This window comes from Gopherus evgoodei, chromosome 2 (genome assembly GCF_007399415.2).
Source record: "Gopherus evgoodei ecotype Sinaloan lineage chromosome 2, rGopEvg1_v1.p, whole genome shotgun sequence".
Taxonomy (NCBI): Eukaryota; Metazoa; Chordata; order Testudines; family Testudinidae; genus Gopherus; species Gopherus evgoodei.
Window position 1 is genome coordinate 100953507 of NC_044323.1, and position 24536 is coordinate 100978042.

Sequence of the window (24536 nt, forward strand, 5' to 3'; positions counted from 1 at the left end):
TCATCATAATTCAGTTGAAGCCAATTGGACCATGACAATTGACATCAGCTGAGGAGCTGCTGCTTTCAAAAATCCCTTTTTAAAATTTTTATATTATTCTAATTTTTTAATCAAAATGTTGAGCAGGACTAACTCAAACACCTGACAGAAGTCTAAGAATATTGCATGGGCGCTATGACCTTTATCAACCAAACTTGTAATCCAGCATAAAAAGATAACAAGTTAGTTTGACAGGATCTATTTTCCATAAACCCATGTTGTTTGGCATTAATTATATTCTCCCCCTTTAATTCTTTATTAATTAAGTCCTGTATCAGTCACACCATAATCTTTCTCAAGATCAATGTCAGACTAACAGACTTATAATTACCTAGATCATCCCATTTATCCTTTTTACCTATTGGCTCAACATTAGCTTTCCTCCAGTCTCCTGGAACTTTCCCAGTGTACCAAGACTTATTGAAAATCAACATTAATGGTCCAGTGGGGTCCTCAGGCAGCTCCTTTAAAACTCTTGGGTGCAAGTTATTTGGACCTGTTGATTAAAAAAATTATAACTTTAGTAGTTGGTGTTTAATATCTTCTGGAGATACTAGTGGAATGAAAATAGTGTTATATTATCTGACTACATCATCTATATTTTCCCCAGTACAGAACAAAAATATTTATTGAACACTTCTGCCTGTTCTGCATTATTATAGATAAACTTGTCACATATGTGGAAAAACCTGTAAAGCATGAATAAGACTCCTCAGCCATCTGAAGTCTCATCAGTGACTTTTCCTCCTGGCAGACGACATCCTTGTATTGAGGTTTAGCTGTTGACAACTGATAATTCTACCATTTCCAATTGGTAATGGACCAATACCATTGCTAGGATTCTTTATCTGCTTAATATACTTTAAAAACTCAGTCTTATTGTCCTTAACTCTGCTGGCCTTAGATGTCTCCTTGTGTCTCTTTGCTTCCCTTATCAATTTTCTACAACTTCTCATTTATATTTACTACTATTAACTTCTCCTTTCTTCTGTTTGTTATTTATTGTTTTAAATTTTTTTACAGTTACCTTCACTCCCCTTTTAAACCAGGTTGGTTAAAAAAACTAGGATATACAGTTAACATTGTTGTTTGCAGTATTGTTGTAGCCATGTGGGTCCCAGGACCACATCCTGAAAGAAATCTTTCCCCAACCCCCACTTCAACTCAAAGTGGTGCCAGACCCTGCCAGAACAATAGATGCAAAGTCAGCTGACATATCTTCACAACACACTATGATGATCAATACCCCCCATAACACCTTTTTCAAGATCCATGGGTCCTACACATGTGATGTACCTTGTCCAGTTCATCAAGTGCCCCAATAACAACTATGCGGGTAAAACCAGACTATCACCATACTCTTGAATTAACTCACAGGAAAAATGACAAAAGACAAACACCGCATCATCGATGAGCAAACACTTTTCACAAAACCGTCACTTCATATTTGACCTGTCAGTCTTTGTCTTCAAAGGCAACCTGCACAACACCTTCAAAAGACAAGCCTAGGAACTTAAATTCATAACTATGCTAGACACTAAAAATCATGGTCTTAATAAAGACAGTGGATTCATGGCTTATTACAACAACCTGTAACCCACTAACTCCTCTTTCATGTCCTATGACTGGAAAGGTGTTAATAGGCCACTTCACCTTGAATGGTCTCTGAGAATATGTGTTCACTACTTATGCTAAACAATTTGTTCCACTTTGTATTTAGTTGTGACACTCTGAGTACCTTTTCCAGACCTGAAGAAGAGTGCTGTGTAGCTCAAAAGCTTGTTTATTTCATTAACAGAAGTTGGTCCAATACAAGATATTACCTTGCTCATTTGTCTCTGTAAAATTAATATGGCACGCTGTAGCAAAAGCACTTAATTAGCACCTTCCCAGTCAGCTCCAATCAGGGAAATAAATCGAGGCTGATGGAAAAGGCCTGATGCCGGCTTGAGGATTGGCAACACCTGCTGGCCTGACAAGCCAACGGCTATAAAGGCTGGGAGGGAACCAGAAGGCAGGGGGCAGCCTGTGAGAAGTCAGTCAGGGAGGGAATGGGAGGCCTCCTAGCTGAAGGCTGACTCTGCCTGTAAAGGAGGAGAATGATCCTGTAAAGCTTGTACATAGATGTACACTGGTGGTGGGACGAAGTTAAGTAAATAAAGACACGGGTGTCGCACAACCCTGAAGCCTCTCTGAGCCTTATTGGGGAGGACAAGCGGGCTCCAGGAAGAAGGATGGGTCATGAACCCTGTTACACACACATTAAATGGATTAAAATCTGGCTAACTGAGAGGTCTCATCATGTAACTGTAAATGCGGAATCATCTCTAATGGGTATGTTTCCAGAACCTTAAATAATTTAACATATTTATCAATGACCTGGAAGAAAACAAAATCATCACTGATAAAGTTTGTAGATGACACACAAATTAGAGGAATGGTAAATAATGAAGAGGACAGGTCACTGATAGAGTGATCTGGATCGCTTCGTAAGCGGGACCCAAGCAAACAATATGCTTTTTAATATGACTAAATGTAAAGGTATACATCTGGGAACAAAGAATGTAGACCATATTTACAGGTTGGGTGATGCCATCCTGGGAAGCAGTGGCTCTGAAAAAGATTTGTGAGTCCTGGTGGACAGTCAGCTGAACATGAGCTCCTAGTGTGATGTTGTGACCCCTGAAGGATAATGTGATCTCTGGATGCATAAACAGGGGATTCTCAAGCATGAGTAGAGAGGTTATTTTACCTTGGTATTTGGCAGTAGTGTTACTGCTGCTGAAATACTGTGTTTAGCTCTGGGATCCACAACTCAAGAAGGATGTTGATAAATTGGAGAGGGTTCAGAGATGAACCTCCAGATTGATTAAAAGATTAGATTTGAGTGATGAGTGATGGACTCAAGGAGCTTAATCTATTTAGCTTAGCAAAGAGAATGTTAAGGGGTGACTTGATTACAGTCTATAAGTACCTATATGGGGAACAAATATTTAATATGAGTTCTTCAGTCTAGCAGAGAAAGGTATAAGCTGGTCCAATAGCTGCAAGTTGAAGCTGGAAAAATTCATGAAATGAGGTGTACATTTTTAAAGGTCAGAGTAATTAACCAGTGGAACAACTTATCAAGAGTTGTGGTGCATTCTCCATGACTGACCATTTTAAAATCCAGGTTGGATGTTTTTCTAAAGGATACATTCTAAGAATTATTTTGGGGAAGTTCTATGGACTATGTTCTACAGGAGGTCAGACTAGATGATCACAATGGTCCCTGCTGGCCTTGAAATCTAAGAATCTATGTACTTTTAAGTAAGAGGATAGATAACTAAATTTTGTATATTGAACACTAAATGCTCAAGAGATAAATTTAATGTTTAATTACTTACAAAAATTTAAATAGACAGCATGCTGCATACCTACTTGTTAATGTAAAGCCAGTCTTCTGAGCATTTAGCTTTAAGATATTATGTGGATAATGGTATATTATGTATATTATAGAGGGGTAACAACAGAATTTTGTAACACTGTATCATAGCTTATGTCTTACAAATCAGAAATAACTCTTAGCCTGTAGCCACGTCACTTGAAACTGTAATCCTGCTTGTTCTTACAAACTACGTGGTGCTAGGCCAGTACTTGGATAGGATGGCACCAGGAAAGTTATGGGTTTTTTGGGAAGTGTCAGAGGTTGATTTAGTAGGAGTCATTTACACCTCTAAGGCAACATTGATCCAGCCCCGCAGCATGCTGTTAAGGGGAAATCACTGGTGGTGGATTGCTGTCTTTAAAAAGAAAACAAAGGTCTTCCTTAAACATCCATTGGCACTTTTTGTAAGAGTAGAGATATTAATCTCCCTATCCTGTCCAAATACCAATTTGGGTAATTATATTCTGCCTATCTGATGTCTATCTCTAGTTTCAACTGAGTACAATATTCTTCACATCTAGTCCTATACTAGTTCTGTTGTGCAATATTACATTGCTAGGTTTCAGTCCAGATGTAGCTGCATTTCAGTAGTGAATAAAGGGATTTCATTGGTTTCTAAAGTTCACTTGTGTGTAGAATATGTTTGCATCAGTGCTTGTCAAATGCTTTGGAATCTTTTGGGAATTAAAATGGAATAAATATAAGAAGTTGTGGCAATGTATTAAAACTTCTGTGGTAACAGAAGAATAGGGAAATAAAATTGCTTCTGTCCTTCAGTTAATGAGAAATGGGATTGAAGAGAAAGTAATTTTTTCGAGTGGCAAAGACAAATTTTGAAGACGAGTGTAGATATGCCATAGAACACATTATACAGGGTATTCCAATGCTACCTTTATTGAGGAAAGAACTTCATATGCAAGCCAAATAAAACAAGAGGTACTTAACACATCCTTTGGGAAATATCTAATTCTCTAAAATCATCGAGTCTTGACAGAAATTGCAGCTTCCTGAATAAATAGTTAGGCAAGAGGGAAATATCAGAATAATATTCTCTGTTATGAGCTTTCAGAAGGTATGATGTTCATTATTGAAAAGTGTTTGGGGCACCTTTAGTAGATATTGACATTAGAGCGTCCAAATGCTATTTTAAATTTATATGGCAATTGAGGTACCATACAAATAATACTGTGGGGAAAAAAGCCAATACATAATAAAACCACACTCCCATGAAGGAGTTCTAGTGATAGCATAAATTGTAAGAATGAACCGTGAGCAATTTGTCAATGTCACCAGGACCCAGTGATTATAGCCTCTCTTTCACGATTATAGGGCAAAAATTCTCCTCTTGTGAGTCCACACTGTTACTTTCTATATTGCCCTACATCCCAGTGTAAAACTCATATCGACGTCAGTAGGAATTCTGGGTCCAAGATCAGAGTGCAATGTGTGCAATAAAAGTCCATGGTGCAGCTTTGAGAATAAGATCTCATGCTGGGGGTGTGCCTTCCCTGCCAGAAAGATGTGTTTTTACCATGTGCATTAGCTGCCCCGCTGTAAAATCCTAGTAAAGATAAGGCACTCAAGTAGTTTTACTATGAGGTAAATAGGCAAGACCAATCATGGGGTGGGGAGGTGGGATCTAGTGTTGACCTCACCTACATCATTGTAAAAACTATAGTGCCTTCTCTGCACTACGATTTTATAGTAGGATGCACATTACTCATCACACAGTAAAAACACACCCTTTTTTTGGCAGTGAAAACAAAGCCTCGATGCGAACGATTTTTAAATATATGGTAATAAAAGAACACTTGTTTCCTTATTGCTTATTACTTTCTCCTGTCTCCCTCCCCTGTCATTTTTTTTTACAACACCTGAGCATTTCCAAACCTGCCTATGATCAGGTTTCTCCCATCATTTGCTAGAGAAGGGGGAAAAAATCCTCAATTCTGAAACTGTGGGGTGATTGATTGCCTCCTGGCCAGAGAGGGTGTAACTAGGTAATAATCCATTAGATACCTGGGCCTTATAAGGAATCTAAGGGAGCTCAGTTGAAAGGGAGATTATAGAGGAGTCAGAATTCTTTTGCAGGGAGCAAGAGAAGCTCTTGTAAGGAAAGTCCTGAGGGAGGACTGTGAAAGAAGTGAGGGGATCTTAACATAGCCCTAGGGAGGGGCACAAGGCTCTTTTTGTTGATGGCTGATTGGAGCTTGTGATGTTGGACTTTTGATATCTCAGGAGGGAATGAGACTGAAGAATCATCTTACCTAGAGGACTGGGCCACAGAACACAGACAAAGGATGAGCCTGTGCAGCACAGAGGAAGTAGCTAATTGCTGCCCCACTGCCATGACCCCAGGTGGTATGACCAAAGAGGATCTCGCACTAGTGCCTGGTCTTATCTGTGTGCGTGTGTGAGATCCCTGCGAGTGTTATTTATTTTTGTATTTTTAAGTTGCTTTTTAAAAAGGGGGCACTGGAGCTGCAGATAAGTGCAATATTGACTCCTGATGCAAAGAGATGCTACGACTATCAGTAGAGATGGTTACGCTGCCACTTCCCACCCCATCTGTCCTGTAGCTTTAGCCCCATCTCCAATTCCAAACTGATTGACCCCCTTAGCTTCCAAGTTCTGACCTGTTTACTGGTAACCACTGTAGCTTCTATTTATAAATGTAGAAAATAAAACTTAGTGGCAGCTATGATTAAACCAGCAGCCAGTTAGTGTGTTCAATCTTAACCTTTTTTTTAACTATTGGTTCAATTAAGAATGTTTGTGAATGTATCTTCATAATCATTTACTAGTGAAATACAACAGGCTCTTTCAGCATTGTAATTGCACTTTACTTGTAGCTATATGTATTATCAAAATGAATGTAATAGTCAATTAATTAGTAGGTTTTTTTAAAGTGGAATACTGGACTCAGCCCTTCCTAAAAGAATGACATGATGTTGAATCACAAGAAAATTGTCAATCGTGTCTCTCGTTATGGTCTCCTAGTTAAATTTTTGTCAAGAGAGGCATACATGATGCTGCTAAGTCAATAAAGGGTGAACTTGAAAAGGTTTGGAGGTTTGGGGTCTTACGTGAATGTTTTCAGACTCTTTTGGTTGAGAATAGGCACAAAAACTATCTACCTTGTGGGGCTTCCCATGTTACTTTCTTTTGGTGAGATCAAAAATGCTATTCAAGTTTCTTTTCATTTGACTGATGCTCTTGTATTTAAAACATGAGACTGAGAGCCAGGAGCTGTGTTCCATTGCTGGCTTTGCCATAGCCTCCTATATGACACCGAGCTCTGGTTATCCCACATGTAAAATGTGGATAAATTCTTACCTCCTTTATCTGTTTTCTTATGGTAAGCTAAGTTCTGACTTACCTCGCAATGGTAACGTGAGGAATACTTCACTCATGACTGCAAAATACTTGGAGATCCTTGATAGAAATTTGTAAAGAAGTGTAATGTAAGATTTCCAGAGGAAATCAGGAATTGTAGGGGTGAACTTGTGGTTATACATCAAAACTTTGATTGCTTGGGAGTGGGTAGTTTTATCCTCCCCAGAAAATGTTTACTTAATCTCACAACAAAGTTGCCTGCAATTGATAAAGCACATTTTAAAATGTAGATTTTAAAAAGTTGGTGAGGAATCCACTACATTTACCATTACATTGACAGACTTGAAAAATATGTACTGCTTTTACTAAATAGATACAACTATTAGGTGTGTAGTTGAAGCTCACATCCTTATGCTATCAAAGCATCCTGATACTTGCATTCCTGTTCTGCAGAATTCTAGTAAATTCTTGTCCAATAGAGGTTTGTACTAGTCCATAATAAAAGTTTATTCCATAGTAGAGGCTGAATTCTTCTTAGATATGGGTTCACAACAATTCTCATTGAATGGACTGGGGTTTGGGCATATATTAACTAAGATAGAATTTGTATCTATGCAATTTGAGCCATATTTCGACCTCCTATACTGTGCAATCTAGTTGACTTCAGTGATATTGCACAGAGTGTAAATGAGAGCAGAACATAGCCATCTGCATGAAGTTACTAACTTAGTTCCCTAAAAAGCCTGTATGATTTGTGTACATTAAAAGACAGATAAGAGGCGATTCTTTTTAAATAAATGTTGAGCAAATGTTAATCTTCCCATTTCTGATCAAAATAAACCCTTATGCCGGTACTTAGGGCATGTAGTGTGACTTGGAATGTTCTGTTGAATCATTAACTGTGGTCAAGATTACTTACGTATTAGATCCAATACGACACAAATTTTCATCATGCTGGAATAAAACCAAGAAATTCTAATCAGTCTCTTCTTTTTTTTTCTTTCTAGTTAACGGCCTAATGACACTTGGATTTACAGGTAAGCTTTTTAAAGTTCAAATATATATTACCTTTTTGTTGATGAGAGCCCTTTAAAAACACACACACACAAAAGCACAACATAAGAGGGTTTAGCTAGTCAACTCTAGACACTTTTGTCCGTTAGCAGTTTGCTTTTAATTTGGAATATATCTGGGGGTTTTTCAATATGCCCTAGTCTTTAACCAGTCTAGATAGTGATGGGAAAACTTTAAAATATCCTTTGGGTCTGATTTCTCTAAGAAACTTTAAGAATCATGGTCAGGGAATCAGACTGAAATGACTATGTGATCAGATTCTCTCATGAGTTATGTCCCTTTAGTTTTAGAAGATATGCATTCATCAGGCTCTATTCATATGTTCTTTAAATCACACAAGTAAAAATATTTAATCTCTGAACAAAGCCCACCAAAAAATCCAAAGTCTACGAAAAAGAAAAATGGAGCCCACTTAGGAATCTGAGTAAATAGCTATATTTTGTATTGTGGCCTAAAATCAACGAATTTAGGTTTTATCACATCAAAAAATGAATTGTCTTTCAAGTTAGACCCCCCCCCCCACTTAGAATACACTGCCTCTAGCACTTTCCCACCCCACAAATGTAGTGAACACATCACTGCTGATCTCCGGTTGCCAGACACATTGTCACATCAATTTTTGAATTTGCTTAGGGCTAGTGTTCATCAACATTAGCAAAATTCTGATGCACAATTTACCACCAGTGCTGCTCCACAGATGGTTGGAAAAGTGAAAATACTAGTGTAGACAGGGCTCAGGCATTTGTTACTACCATTCTGTCTAACCCCGATCAGAGCAGAATTATATGACAAAAGAGTAAAAATCCTAAACTCAGCTTCATAGCTTCTACAATAACTACCACGAGAGATAAATTATGGGTTTGAATTTTTCTAATGCAGACAAAACCTTAGCCTCAGGAATCTTTCTTTGATAAGTGAAGGTGGTGAAAGAAGTAGGATAGGAATGACAGTGCTGTCACTGTTTGAAAGTGCTTGGAAAGCAATGCAGTGCTGTGAGAAAATGTAATGCCACCATCTTGGCTGACACACTTGGGTCTGCACAAGGAACCTCTAGAGCTAAAAAAATGAGCTGCTACAACTTGAGCTAAAGAACCAATATCTCTAGCTGCTACTGTAAGAAACACCTATCATCTATGGATGGGGGACCTGTATCATACACCAGGGGGTTACACAAATATACTTTTCATTCTCAGTGAAGATATTCCTTTTTGTAATTAAGTACAGCCCCATCTTAGCTAAAATCAGTCTGTTTACCTGAGTCTTAAGACTCTAAACTATATGCATTGTTACAGATGGATCCATGATCAAAGTCCCAACAACTGAAGACTCCCAATAACCATGCCATTCTCATTTAGTAGTGTTCCTGTCTGACACAGCATCTAAGATTGTAATACAAGATTGTGGGTTTTTTTTTTTAATTTTATTTATTTATTTATTTATTTTTATTCGATTAAAAAAGCACCTGGACTTGGTGGTAAAACATCCTTAGTGACAGGCCCAGATTGTTAGCATTTGCTGTTGTTATAGCAAATGTTAATTGAAATAACTGTAGATGAAAGAAATTTGAAAAATCCAAACTAGTGGCAACCTTAAAGAAGCTCCTGGTTAAGCAGCAGTAAAGAGTTTTTCCACAGAGGAAAGCAGGTGTGCAGGTTCTCTGAAATCACAGACAATCCATCTCTCTGGAGCAAGATGGCAGGTTCCTCCTACCACTGAAAGGAGCCCATTCCCGAAATGTAACTCAATAGTGAAGAGAAAGCAAAGGTTTCCTCCCCTTCCTGTGATGTAAACAGGGTCCAAATTAAAGTCCTCCTTTTTCTGGCTGCAGAAGGAAAAAGGCACAAGTGTGAAAGTCTTCCACTTCCTGATCTACAGACTAGATCCAAATAAGAATCCTCTCTTTTCTGGGGTATAAGCAGAACAACACAGTCTCTTCTCAGGACTGTAAGTCTTGACTTTCCTCCAACAACTGGCTAGCCCTTCCCTTGGGCTTCTTTCATACAAATAAACTGGGTCCTGTAGCACAAGCCCTACCTGCATTCACTTGCCGGTCATGTAGGCCTCTATCAGTTTGATTCCATGTTCCTGCAGAACTGTTGGCCTTCGCTCCAACTGGGTAGCTGCAGCCAACCTGCCTTATAGGTCTCCTGGAACCCTGACAGCTAGTAAACCCCTGTCTTCACTCAGAGACTTATCTAATGCTCTGAAGGCCTTGGCATTTCAAACTCCTGCGATTCTACAGGGTGGAAGTGCTCTCATACATAATAGCCTATTTACAGATCATATTCCTAAACATTGCCGGCCCAAAGGTGTTTTAGGGCTTGCCATAAGTGTAAGCCCAGGTTAACTATTTTCTTTTCTTCATGGCTATGTGTTTATAACACCAGTGCCAACTAATGCTAGCCAATCCCTCTAAGCCAGTCCCATGAGGAGCAGAGTCTTCTACCGCACCCTAGAGCTGCTTCTACTCAGTCTTTTATTAGTGACAATTGATTTTAAAGTCCTTTGTAGAGGAGATGTGCAAACAGTCCTGGTATTAAAAATATTATTGTATAGCTACAGCAAAACAGTTAGTTTAATGTGTTAAAGCTTGCCAAATTCTTTCCTAATCTATACTCTGACCCTAAACAAATCTATGTGGTCAATCACTCCATTTTGTCTTCACTAATAACACTTAGAAATACTATACAATTATAAATGCAACAGGATAGTTCCCTCTATGCTGGGCTTCTCAAGACAATGCAATATATGGTAATGTGGCACAGCTGGCTATCTCTAGCCCTGAAGGACATGCATGAGTTCAAATCCCACACCAGGATTTAGGCTCCCATTCAGTGATGATACTGCACTTAAATGATTATTTATTACTTTTTGTATTTAATTATTCCAATCGTTCTACACAAGTTGGTGGGGAAGGGAGTGTATTGCACTATTTTGTTGTAGTACTTCCATATGAGGCTTTACTGTCCATCTCTAGCAGCAGCTGGAAACTGCAGATCTCATGGTACTTTTCCAAGATCCGAATCCAAGTGTCATGGACAAAATTCTTCCTCTCAGTATAAAAGGTTTCTAATTTTTAGGGTTTTGTGAGTTATCATGAGCATAGTTACTGCTGCCTTTGTCTGCCCAGTCACTGTAGTTCTAACCTATTCCTAAATAAAATAGTTTGACATATCTAGAGTATTAAAGGTTTGACATATAAAAACATTTTCTATTTTAACTAATGTCTACTGCATTATAGATGAACTAAGAAGGATTTTTTTTTGGATAAAGTGTAGGACTTTTAGCCAGAACACCTGGATTCTATTCTTGGTTCTAGCACAGACTTTTTGTGTGTTCTGAGGCACTTCATCACATCATCTTACACCAGATCTGAATTTGGTCCTAAATTTCTTTGTGCTTATTTTCCTCATTTACAAAATGGAATAAATAACAATCTGAAGTGGTAGTGTGTAAAGTTAAATTCATCAATGTCTGTAAAGTCCTCAGAGATGCTTGAATAGAAGGGGTGATATCTTGTAAGTGCTAAGAGATGTTCAGAAAATAATTTTACATTCATTTTCCTACCATCATCAGTATCTTGGGATTTAAAGTGCTCTCTGACTTGTTCTAGGTGCACATCAACAAGTGATTGTCTGCAATGAATCGCTCATGTTAGAAAAGTTGCCCAGATGTGGAAAATCCTTTGAAGAGATGATGAAGAAAGTGGACTCTAAAAAATGGTGCAACCTAACAGAATTTATCCCGTAAGTTTCATGCTTTGGTCTTTATTATGTATCGCAGGGATCAGCAACCTCTGGCATGTGGCTCGCCAGGGTAAGCACCCTAGTGGGCTGGGCCAGTTTGTTTACCTGCCGTGTCAACAGGTTTGGCTGACTGCAGCTCCCACTGGCCGCTGTTCGCCGTCCCAGGCCAATGGGGGTGGCAGGAAACCGCGGCCAGCACATCTCTCGCCCGTGCCACTTCCTGCCGCCCCCATTGGCCTGGGACGGTGAACAGCGGCTAGTGGGAGCTGCAGTCGGCCAAACCTGCCAATGTGGCAGGTAAACAAAGTAGCCTGGCCCACTAGGGTGCTTTACCCTGGTGAGCCTCATGCCAGAGGTTGCTGACACCTGAATTATCATTTAAGGGTGTCAATCTTTTAAAAAGTCAATTGCATCAAGTGTCAGGAGCAGCTCTATAAATACCAAGGATGTGGTGATTCCCCACTAGAATCAGTTTGGACATCAGTTTGTTTGTTTGTGTTGGATTCAAACTCTCACAAATCTGGGGACAAATCCTGCAAAATTTGATGGGGGTATGGAGGCAAAACTTGCACTGAAATCAAAAGAAAATATTAATGACACGTTGAAGTTAATTAGAGTTCTGTCTGAGTAAAAACTGCTGGATTTGACTTTTTTTTTATTGCAGCAACAAAGTAGTATGAAAAATGGCTACGTAAACTGGCATCTCCATTACCATTCTCATCTGCTGCAGTCCACCTCACACCACGCCCTGTGGTTATCTGAGATTTATATTCAGCACTTAGTGGATACATTATCTGGTACCTGTTGAAAGCAGATGTACCACATCTTTAATATTTATAAATTACTTATGTTCTAGATACAGTTTCGAACACTGAAACCCCATGTTCTTGATTCTCTGTTGCACAGGGCTAAACTGTGGCTACCCTGCCCCAGGAGCAGTCCAGGAAACTGATTGTGACACAGATTTACAATCTACCTTCTAGTTTCTCCCTGCTCCTGGTGTGTGTGTATGGAAATGTAGTCCGCACCACCTACGTGGATGAGGGGTGTGTGTGCGCAAATTGGCTTATAGCCACACAAAGGCAAAATGAGGCACAGTCTCTGACTTGGAGAGCACCTACTCTAAAACATATTAATAGAGGTTAGTCAATAGTCCTCCTCATTGCTGATGTTGATTTAAATATGTCAACTGTCTTATTGTATCTATAGTGAATCCAGAGTTCAACACATTAAGGCAAATGTTCTCTAAAGCCGTAGTTTTCCTCATTAAGTTACTAAGGCAAGGTGTATTTTCAGGTACAACTACACCATTTTCTTTATTGACAGCAATATTTCATGCTGTCATTTGTTTGTGTAGCCCCTGCCCCAAAGTGGGACTAAAGCCTTCCTCCTGTGCCTGCTGCTAGGCGTGGCTTCCCTGTTGGTCCTGGGTTCGTTTCCTATGCCAGGTTGTCTCCACCCAATGTGACCCGTCACTGTGATGTCCCTTGGGAGTAGATATGTTCTTGTAATGTTGAACATGGTTTCAGAAGTGCTGGGCTATCCACAGGCCAATTGAAATGGATGGGAGCTGTCAGGGTTCAACACCTCTGAAAATGAGGTTCAGGTGAACTAGTTCCAGCAAAATAAGAAGTAAACAGGAATGGAACATTTTCCCCAGGTCTGATATCAGTTTCAACCTCTCCTTACTCTGATTTTCTGGTCACCTTATGGTAGCATGTTCTCTGCTCAAAGGTCCCTGATCCACTCCCCCCCCGCCCATGACAAGTCATCTGTGGGGCTTGGAGAGAGCAGCATAGTTTTTTCCCCTGCCCCTCTGGTAGATAAGCTATCTGATAAAATGTGGCTTCTCTTCTGTGTCCTACTGCAGCAGCTTGCCAAGTGACACTTGGGGCTTCCTAGGCATTTGTATCCTGACTCCCACTTGAAACCCTCAAAGTGAGTTAAAATGTTACTTGATCTGGCAGCATATTAGCACCTAGATACCATCTTCTGTTAGTCCTTGCCTTTGCGTGCACAGGGTCATTCTAAAGGTCACTTTTTAAAATACAGTACTTTCCTTCAACTTTTAGGGCCTGGGTAAAATCACTGGTGGGAGGGAGGAGCAAGAGGAACATGCCTCTCCCCACTCAACTTCTTATCCTCTTGCTTAGGTCCCAGAAGTGTGTAGAATTAATGCATTCCACTCCTGGCTCCACCCAGTTTTTTCTAATGTAGTTGCTTCCTGTCCTAAGACCAATCCATATAGCTGGACTGGGCGCTGGGGACATGTGTGGGAGGTGGGTGGAGCAAGAGGAGGAATCAACTGGTTGTGGAATGACTGCAAAAAGCCTACTCCCATCTAGTACCTGGGGTAGCCTACACAGCCCTGTGTGATCCTTTTTCAGCAGCAAGAGGGATCAACAAAGCAGCAGATCTTCTGGCACCACTCCTCCCCTCTATATATGTCCTACCCACACATTCTCCAGAAGCGAGGAAGGGTATCACTATAAGATGGGCTATAGCTATGTAAAGGGGATGCACTCCCGCTGTACCATTCACTTAGTCCAGAGCCACCTTCTCCTTCCCCTCAGTGCATCAGAATCTCTCACTGGTTTTTCTATTGTGGGACCATGGTAGTATGGAGGTAGGGCTGGGTTTCCACTTAATGAAGAACGTGTTCCTCAACCCCAGAGGCCCATAGGTATTGTATTTGGAGGACTGCATTTGATACATATTATCAGTGGTGACCAGCATTGCCAACTGGTTGTCTAATTATCCCTACACTATGTTGACACTTGAAAATGATGTCTCCGATAGCTTTCTTCTCTAGGACTAGGCAGTAGACATGCCTGCATGGAGGACTGAGAGCCTGATGATTCTGATACTTGCCTAATACAAATGCAAGAAGTATGAGTAATAAGCAAGAAGAACTGGAAGTGCTAATAAATAAATACAACTACGACATTGTTGGCATTACTGAAACTTGGTGGGATAATACACACGACTGGAATGTTGTGTGGATGGGTATAGTTTTGCTCAGGAAGGCTAGACAGGGGAAAAAGGGAGGAGGTGTTGCCTTATATATTAAAAATGTACACACTTGCACTGAGGTGGAGATGGACATAGGAGATGGAAGTGTTGAGAGTCTCTGGGTTAGGCTAAAAGGGGTAAAGAACACGGGTGATGTCGTGCTGGGAGTCTACTACAGGCCACCTAATCAGGTGGAAGAGGTGGATGAGGCTTTTTTCAAACAACTAACAAAATCATCCAAAGCCCAGGATTTGGTGGTGATGGGGGACTTCAACTATCCAGATATATGTTGGGAAAATAACACCGCGGGGCACAGACTATCCAATAAGTTCCTGGACTGCATTGCAGACAACTTTTATTTCAGAAAGTTGAAAAAGCTACTAGGGGGGAAGCTGTTCTAGACTTGATTTTAACAAATAGAGAGGAACTCGTTGAGAATTTGAAAGTAGAAGGAAGCTTGGGTGAAAGTGATCATGAAATCATAGAGTTTGCAATTCTAAGGAAGGGTAGAAGGGAGTACAGCAAAATAGAGACAATGGATTTCAGGAAGGTGGATTTTGGTAAGCTCAGAGAGCTGATAGGTAAGGTCCCATGGGAATCAAGACTGAGGGGAAAAACAACTGAGGAGAGTTGGCAGTTTTTCAAAGGGATGCTATTAAGGGCCCAAAAGCAAGCTATTCCGATGGTTAGGAAAGATAGAAAATGTGGCAAAAGACCACCGTGGCTTAACCACAAGATCTTGCGTGACCTACAAAATAAAAAGGCGTCATATAAAAAATGGAAACTAGGTCAGATTACAAAGGATGAATATAGGCAAATAACACAGGAATGCAGAGGCAAGATTAGAAAGGCAAAGGCACAAATGAGCTCAAACTAGCTATGGGAATAAAGGGAAACAAGAAGACTTTTTATCAATACATTAGAAGCAAGAGGAAGACCAAGGACAGGGTAGGCCCACTTCTCAGTAAGGAGGGGGAAACAGTAAGGGAGACTTGGAAATGGCAGAGATGCTTAATGACTTCTTTGTTTCGGTCTTCACTGAGAAGTCTGAAGGAATGTCCAATATAGTGAATGCTTACGGGAAGAGGGTAGGTTTAGAAGATAAAATAAAAAAAGAGCAAGTAAAAAATCACTTAGAAAAGTTAGATGCCTGCAAGTCACCAGGGCCTGATGAAATGCATTCTAGAATACTCAAGGAGTTAATAGAGGAGGTATCTGAGCCTCTAGCTATTATCTTTGGGAAATCATGGGAGACAGGGGAGATTCCAGAAGACTGGAAAAGGGCAAATATAGTGCCCATCTATAAAAAGGGAAATAAAAACAACCCAGGAAACTACAGACCAGTTAGTTTAACTTCTGTGCTAGGGAAGATAATGGAGCAAGTAATTAAAGAAATCATCTGCAAACACTTGGAAGGTGGTAAGGTGATAGGGAATAGCCAGCATGGATTTGTAAAGAACAAATCCTGTCAAACCAATTTGATAGCTTTCTTTGATAGGATAACGAGTCTTGTGGATGAGGGAGAAGCGGTGGATGTGGTATACCTAGACTTTAGTAAGGCATTTGATACAGTCTCGCATGATATCTTATAGATAAGCTAGGAAAGTACAATTTAGATGGGGCTACTATAAGGTGGGTGCATAACTGGCTGGATAACCGTACTCAGAGAGTAGTTATTAATGGCTCCCAATCCTGCTGGAAAGGTATAACAAGTGGGGTTCCGCATGGGTCTGTTTTGGGACCGACTCTGTTCAATATCTTCATCAAGGATTTAGATGTTGGCATAGAAAGTACGCTTATTAAGTTTGCGGACGATACCAAACTGGGAGGGTTTGCAACTGCTTTGGAGGACAGGGTCAAAATTCAAAATGATCTGAACAAATTGGAGAAATGGTCTGAGGTAAACAGGATGAAGTTCAATAAAGAAATGCAAAGTGCTGCACTTAGGAAGGAACAATCAGTTTCACACATACAGAATGGGAAGAGACTGTCTAGGAAGGAGTATGGCAGAAAGAGATCTAGGGGTCATAGTAGACCACAAGCTTAATATGAGTCAACAGTGTGATACTGTTGCAAAAAAAGCAAACGTGATTCTAGGATGCAACAGGTGTGTTGTAAACAAGACACGAGAAGTCATTCTTCCACTTTACTCTGCGCTGGTTAGGCCTCAACTGGAGTATTGTGTCCAGTTCTGGGCACCGCATTTCAAAAAAGATGTGGAGAAATTGGAGAGGGTCCAGAGAAGAGCAACAAGACTGATTAAAGGTCTTGAGAACATGACCTATGAAGGAAGGCTGAAGGAATTGGGTTTGTTTAGTTTGGAAAAGAGAAGACTGAGAGGGGACATGATAGCAGTTTTCAGGTATCTAAAAGGGTGTCATCAGGAGGAGGGAGAAAACTTGTTCACCTTAGCCTTCAATGATAGAACAAGAAGCAATGGGCAAGGGAGATTTAGGTTGGACATTAGGAAAAAGTTCCTAATTGTCAGGGTAGTTAAACACTGGAATAGATTGCCTAGGGAAGTTGTGGAATCTCATCTCTGGAGATATTTAAGAGTAGGTTAGATAAATGTCTATTAGGGATGGTCTAGACAGTATTTGGTCCTGCCATGAGGGCAGGGGACTGGACTCGATGACCTCTCGAGGTCTCTTCCAGTCCTAGAGTCTATGAGTCTATGCCTGCATGGAGGAGCTGAGAGCCTGATGAGTTCTGATAACTTGTTGTTTGACTTCCCTACACTCTCTCCATCCCCTTCCAACTCTCAATGTTTTACGCTATGAGTCTAATACTGCATGCTATGCCCTCAGTCTAAAAATAAGTTTTCATCCTGTGACAACTACACAGTTGGATGGCTGCACTATATTTTCTGCTCATCTGAAAGATTTAAAAATAGGAAAAAGGAAGAGAAAAATAAAGGAATAAGCATTCCACTGAGTTGGCATTTATTCTGAAAAATGTTGAGGATGTGAAACTGTTCAAGTGCTCCTTTGCCTGAGGAAGCGAAACCTGTGGAAGCTGTGAAAGAACAAGTCTTCTCAGTGGAGAGACAGAAGGCGATAAGTTGCTTGTAAGGCAATAGAAGTAACTGTGATTTGAATTTAGTTGTCCTTCCCCCATTAAACAGGCAGGAAGAAAAGTGTCTTAAATACACAGAGGAATTCTTGTCTCCTTCTAAGGAAAACTTGGGAGAATATATCTTTATGGTGTAACCTGGGGTATGTCCTGGGACGAGTATTGAAAAGATATGATTGGGCAGTCTGATACGTTGGAGATCTTGGTCTCTCTTGTTCCCATCACAATAATGGGAAGTTAGCTTAGTTTGCTGGGATCACAGTATGGGTATCACCATTATGGATGAGTGTGTTTTGCAACTTCAAGTTCTGGAGCTTAAGCATTGCCACTAATACAGATAATGCACTTTTGTAAGGAAGTATGTGTTTTGATTTATCTTAATTGCACAGTTTCTAATTAAGGTCTCTTCTGAACGGAGATATTGCAGAGATGTTTAGCACTTTGCAGTAATACCGATTTTATCATAAGAGTATACCTTCATGCTACAAAAAGCAACACATTAAGGGCAAATTCATGCACTTGATGGATCTATTTCCTTCTCTAATATTTTCCTCTTCCCACCTGGGCAGCAATCTAATTGACACCCCTATGAGAGAAGTGTATGTGTGGGAAAAAAAACATGGTGTTGGAATCAAGATCCTGACATATGTTTGTAAAAAGGAATTTAAAATAAGATGTGGAGCAATAATTTAACATTTTAACTCATCAGACAGGCCATTTTTTCATCTTTCATGTCATTCTGCCCTCCCCTGCGCAAGGGTATGATCTGCACTATAACTATGTTATGATCTTCTGGGGGAAATAAACTACTTTGAATCAGATTCTGATAACCTCATGTTGAGTAATATCTTAAATTTATGGAACTACTTGCAGAACTAAGTGCTACTCAACATGAGTAAAGGGATCAGAATCTGGCACTGTTTATGGAGGATCAACAGGTTTCCTCTGCTGACTTTGCTAGAGCTGTTAAAATATTCATGGGAGAGATTTAAGAAGGCACCAAGGAGACTCAGGCTTCCAATTCTCACTGACTTTCAGTAGGCATAGAAAACCTCTTTTCCTATCACATCATATATCTTTCCAATATCAGATCAATTATGTTTGTGTACAAAGATTAATTTTGTCTGACAAACCACCCTTGCTGAACAGCTGTATTCATTTTAATTGAATAATCAACACAGTGGGAGAAAAGTATCAATCTTTTCCAATGTAAAATGATACTATATGCGGGGAGGAATTATACTGTAAAAAAAAAAACACTCTCTAAGAAAGAATTTCAAATATGAGCAACAGAAAGACAAAGGGAAAAAAACTTCCTTTAAAAACACATTGGATGGATAAAATATTTATTGGCAATTTCTTGTCAAGACTGCATGCTCTCCTTAAAGTTTCATTTCATGGAGGAAATAGCAAACTCAGTTTCAGCTTTAGCAATTTAACTGGTAGCTGGAGGAATGATACGATGCTTTGACCTCAATTCATAGGGTATAAAAAAACCACTATGAACTATAAATTAAATGTTGTCCCCTCTCTAGCTCATCTAACAGAAAAATCTTGGATGATGAGAAAGTCATGATATTCAATTTTTTATTTGGAGTGAAGATACATAGGATAAACTTGTGAAGAAATGGCATTTTTGGTGATGGTCTCTTGTAGATCAAATATTTTGCTGGTAAGCCTGCAATATCTAGCAAGGCCTGATTTCAGATCTCCTTTCTAATGATAAAAATGAGTCATGGCACAGCAATCAGTGGAATGAAACTAATGTAAATCCAATGTCAGAGGAGACTTTTGTGTGTGTGTGTAGGGATGTTGAAAGGGGTAGAGCAATTGCTGCATTGCACATTCCGTAACAACAAACCTTTGCTTGTAAGAATGGCCCTGAGCTTGCAAAATTTGGATCCCATCAAAAGTTTGAGGGTGTTTGTATTTGGGATTCTGATTTTTTGGCCCACCTCGGTTGGCTTGAGAAGTAATTTTGTGTCTTCATGGTAAATAGTTATGCACAGTGTTGTGGCAAGGTGACATAGCAATTATTACATTTACTGCTTGTCCAAAGTGTCACTAAGCAGATTAGGATGGCTTTAATTTGCTTTGTCTTAATTATGACCCAAAGTCTTCTGTTAGACTCTAATTTGGCTGCTTCATTTACAGGAAGCTTTACTTTTAACCTCCAATCTGACTTTAAGTCTTGGAAAGAAAATAAAAAAACATTATTGCCAACTGATTTTAAATATACAACTTGCTTCACACCTGTTTGCCAAAGGTCCCTAATCCTGAAAATTGGAATACAAGCTTTTCAATTCTCACATGGAATAGGGTCTAGTTGAGAACATATTTGAATATACTATTAATGTTTCAAAAATCAATTTCATTTAACTTTTATAGAAGCACATTTTGGAGAATCTTTCTTCAACACTTTATGTACAATGTTCCGCTCATATTTATGCCTATTTTTTGGAGTTATATAAGGGCCCAGAAGGATTCAGGAGCAGATTTTCAAAAGTATTTTTTTTAGTTGTACGTATCTAGTAGGATCCCCAAAAGTATCTAAGCTGGTTAAGTGCTTAACTCTATAGATTTCAATGTTTGGACACCATAGTATTCGAGTCTTAGAAATTCCTAAAATCAATAGATAAAATAGACATGTAAAATCTGCATTTGGAGATGTGCATTTATGATACTGGAGAATGACCAGTTGTTTCTTCATGATCACATTGATGTAGGGTGACCAGATGTCCTGATTTTATAGGGACAGTCCTGATATTTGGGGCTTTTTCTTATATAGGTGCCAATTACCCCCACCCCCAGTCCCGATTTTTCACACTTGCTATCTGGTCATCCTACATTGATGATTGGGCTTAAATTATTCTAGTTCAGAAATCTTCCTAGCAGCTAAATGTAACAATATATTTTAAATGCCCGTAGGTAAATGCAGCATATTGCAGGCAAGTCAAATAGAATAAAATTTAAGCATACGTAGTGGGTTAAGGACAACAGGTAGTTCTAGAGTGACTGCAAACGTTTGAGATTTGCAGAAAGCTTTTTTTCATGTAGTTTATCAATGACCGCTCCACTCATACTAGGATTTGGTCTATTGTCTGAATACTTCAATCCCTGATTATAATTAATCAGCTGTGCAATTAAAGTTCTAAAACATATGCTATGTGATGTGGATGAGTCCCATCAGATCACAATGAGACCATGGTCAGGGTGTTGACTGAAATGACCAGTTCCTTAAAGAGGTGGCCAGGGGAAGAGAAGGTTATTCACTGCTGTCTTAAGACAGCCTTGATCAATGTTACTTATGGTAGGTATGTGGATTATTTTCCTTTTGGCAACTTTTGTTATCTAAAAAAACTGGTATTTTAATCAAGAAAGTTGGCTCCTGGAAGCAGTTTTTCAAAAATGAACAACACAAAAACCAATCTCTCTGGCAATCAGTCTCTCCTAAGCCTAATCTCTTTGTCAGAATATGTATCTTCAGTATTAAACCCTTGACATGCTTAGTGCTGTATTCTCTATTACTCTTAAAGTTTTTGGTACTGCATTCTCTGTGATGTGCCATCTCTAATGAATTCCCAAATTACTAATCTGAATCACTTAGAAGAAAATGTTATGAGGCCACATGGGTACCCATGAGGAAGATGGCTGCCTAGTCCTGGACCTCCTCACTTCCCACGTATCAATTAATTTCTAGTAATTACTTTCCTAGCAAATTGGCAATAAATTTCTGTCATAAAAGTTTAAATTAATCCCCTGGATAAACTTCAAACTGTTGAATATGGATTACAATTAAAAAATGAGAGGCAACAAAACAGCAAAGCCTGACTCATCTAAGTGGCTGAAGGGGGAGACCACAAGGTCACTGCAGAACCTAGGTCAGGATATTGTGGCACTGAAAGAATTCCTCACAGATCTACTGGATTCAATCTCAAAAGATATTCGTGGCCTCTCTAATGATGTATGTGATACAAACTCCGAAATGGCTCTCTTGGAAAATGAGCTACATTGAAACCAGGGAAATTAAAGAAGAAACTGCCTTCTTAAAGCCTAAACTAGACAAACTAGAAGAAAAACAGTATGACTTAGAAAATAGACTTTGGCAAAGGTTGTTTCTTCTCATGGGTATTGCAGAGGGTCTAGAAGGGAAGAATATAATCAACTTTCTTCAGAAGCTGTTCCCTGACCCCCAGCTGCCCCCATTAGATATTGAAAAGGCACATTGAATGCCTGGAACTAGAAGGCAGGAGTCTAGCAAGCCAAGACCCATCATCTTCAGTCTGCTGAAGTTTACTGATAAAGTAATGTTAACTAATGCTTCAGAAAAGCTGAAACTCTTATGTACAAAGGTCATAAAATTTCACTTTTTCCTGACTTCTCAGATGAGCATAACAAAAGAGGGCTGCATTCAATGGCCTAAAGCAAATCATGAGGGGCATCAAGATCAGATACAGTATCTAGTACCCATCCACCTTCACTATGAATTTAGCAGGCTCCACAAGATTTTGCAAAACCACTTCTGAAGCTTGACAGATGCTTCAAAGAATGAGACCAGATTTGAGCAAAAATAGGAGAATGGTTTTATCATAAAATACACACCTTGACAAGTTTAATAATTAGTTTGTTTTCCTATGTATCCTTGTAGACATGATAACTGTCACTTATATAACCTTCCAACTTCTCGCAGATAACCAGCTAGTCTGAACTCTTCTGTTGATCTCCTATAAAACCGAGCAATAATAACAACTGTATAGCATTGCAATACATAGGGTACGTCTTCACTACCAGCCGTATCAGCGGATAGCAATCTATTTCTCGGGGATCGATATATCGCGTCTCAGGTAGACGCGGTATATCGATCCCCGAATGAGCTCCTGTCGACTCCGGAACTCCACCAACATGAACGGCGGTAGCAGAGTTGACAGGGGGAGCCGCGGACATCAATCCCACGCCGTGAGGATGGTAGGTAACTCGATCTAAGATACTTGACTTCAGCTACGCTATTCACATAGCTGAAGTTGCATATCTTAGATCAATTACCCCCCAGTATAAACCAGCCCATCGGGTAACAGTTTAACACAAAGCTGGGGTTTATAGCACCATCTATTTACTGAAGTATTATCCGTACTAATCCGTACAACTTGCACTGCTAGACAGAATCTCTCCACTGATGGATTGTGTTATGGTGACCACAAGTCCCTTGAACAGTCAGTGCTCCTGACTTGTAGACTGTAATCTAAAATAGAACTAGATATTCAATTGTGGAGGGCATTTAACATATTATGAATACAATTTTTTATATTGTATTTTCCTGTTTAGATTTTGTACTAATTTATATTTGATGTATCAAATAAATTGTAAATTTACATGTGATGAGTCTGTATATATGTATAGATATATGTGTATGTACACATAAAATCTGTAGGTAGGAATATATTATACATATTCTAGAATACCCATTGGTATTTATAGGGTAATATTTGATTTAAAATATTAGACTATATTAGATAATCTAGGGAGGAGAGGGCTAGATGGAACTGAAGCTGTCAGGGATCTGAGCATGTCCATCTGGGCTTGTTTAAGTCTGTTAATTTTTGTTTTTTGTTTTTTTTTTGTTTTGTTTTGTTTTATACATATACTTTGGAAGAGACATGATATTTAACTATAGATCTTTTTGTATACCTGATGCTCTTAGAAGCTCATTTGAAGGCATAAATTCATTCAAAACTAACCAGTACCTAATAAATATAAATATAGACCATATTCTGGAGATGTGGTTTTACAGGATCAACAGGGAAAAATATGTATCTTTAGATAAGATTATATATTAATACAATTTTTAAAACTTTGCCATGAATTTTCTAAGAGTATGCTCCTGGAATGTGAGAATCAACCTTCCAAAAGAATTAAAATCTTGAGATACCTCAGATAAAAAAAGTGCTAAGTAGCTTTATTGCAGGAAACTGATCTAGCAGAAATAGATACCCACAGAATCAAGAAGAGGTGGGTTGGTGTTGAGTATCATTCATCATTGAATTCTAAGAGCAGAGGCATTTCCATCTCAGTTCATAAAACCATAACTTTTCAACGTATACAGTTTTGGCCTGATCCTGAAGGAAGCTGTGTTCTTCTTGAAGATGGTTTCAACTCAAAAAAGTTAATCTGAGGAAGCATTTACAATCCAAGTGGAGGTAATACTGAATTTTTCAAAAACATTGCAGACATTCTTTCTAACAAAAAAGACATTCCTGTAATACTGGGAGGCGACTGGAATACTACACTAAACAGACATCTGGACAAGTCCAATTATATGAGACCCAGCTCTCAAAGCACAATAGGCCAACCATCACTATTAATGAATGAACTTGATTTAAAAGGTATATGGAGACTGAGATGCCCCAAGGAGCATGACTATACATATTTCTCTACAGTGCATTCATCTGAATCCAGAATTGACTTTTTTCTTGTGTCTTCAGAACTGATTCCAGCATGCCTAGAAGCAGCTATTGATAATACATTAATTTCAGATCATGCTCCAATTGTACTTAGCATCGATGCTGGTTATACATAATTAAAATGTTCTAGGTGAAAGCTGCAACAAAAAGATGCAAAGTTTTGTTCCATGGTTCATTGAGTCACCTCTAATTTCACACAAGAAAATAAGCACCCAGTTACCTCAGATACCCTCCTTTGGGAAACCCTGAAAGCTACTGTAAGGGGTGAATGCATAAAATATACCTCCCCAAAAAAGAGAGCGACTCAAGTTTGGACAATGAGTATGAATTGCAGAGAAAGCCTAAGGCGGAACCAAATAACGAAAACCTATG

At 39.2% G+C, this 24536-nt stretch overlaps 1 protein-coding gene across 1 annotated transcript in view; it reads left to right on the forward strand.

Moving 5' to 3' along the window:
• Window positions 1-24536, forward strand: part of RAMP3 (receptor activity modifying protein 3) — a 116085-nt gene that overhangs the window by 22355 nt on the left and 69194 nt on the right. Inside the window, exons 2-3 of the mRNA XM_030551443.1 lie at window positions 7810-7839; window positions 11490-11622. Coding sequence (XP_030407303.1) covers window positions 7810-7839; window positions 11490-11622 — 163 coding nt within the window. The remainder of the gene's footprint in view (window positions 1-7809; window positions 7840-11489; window positions 11623-24536) is intronic.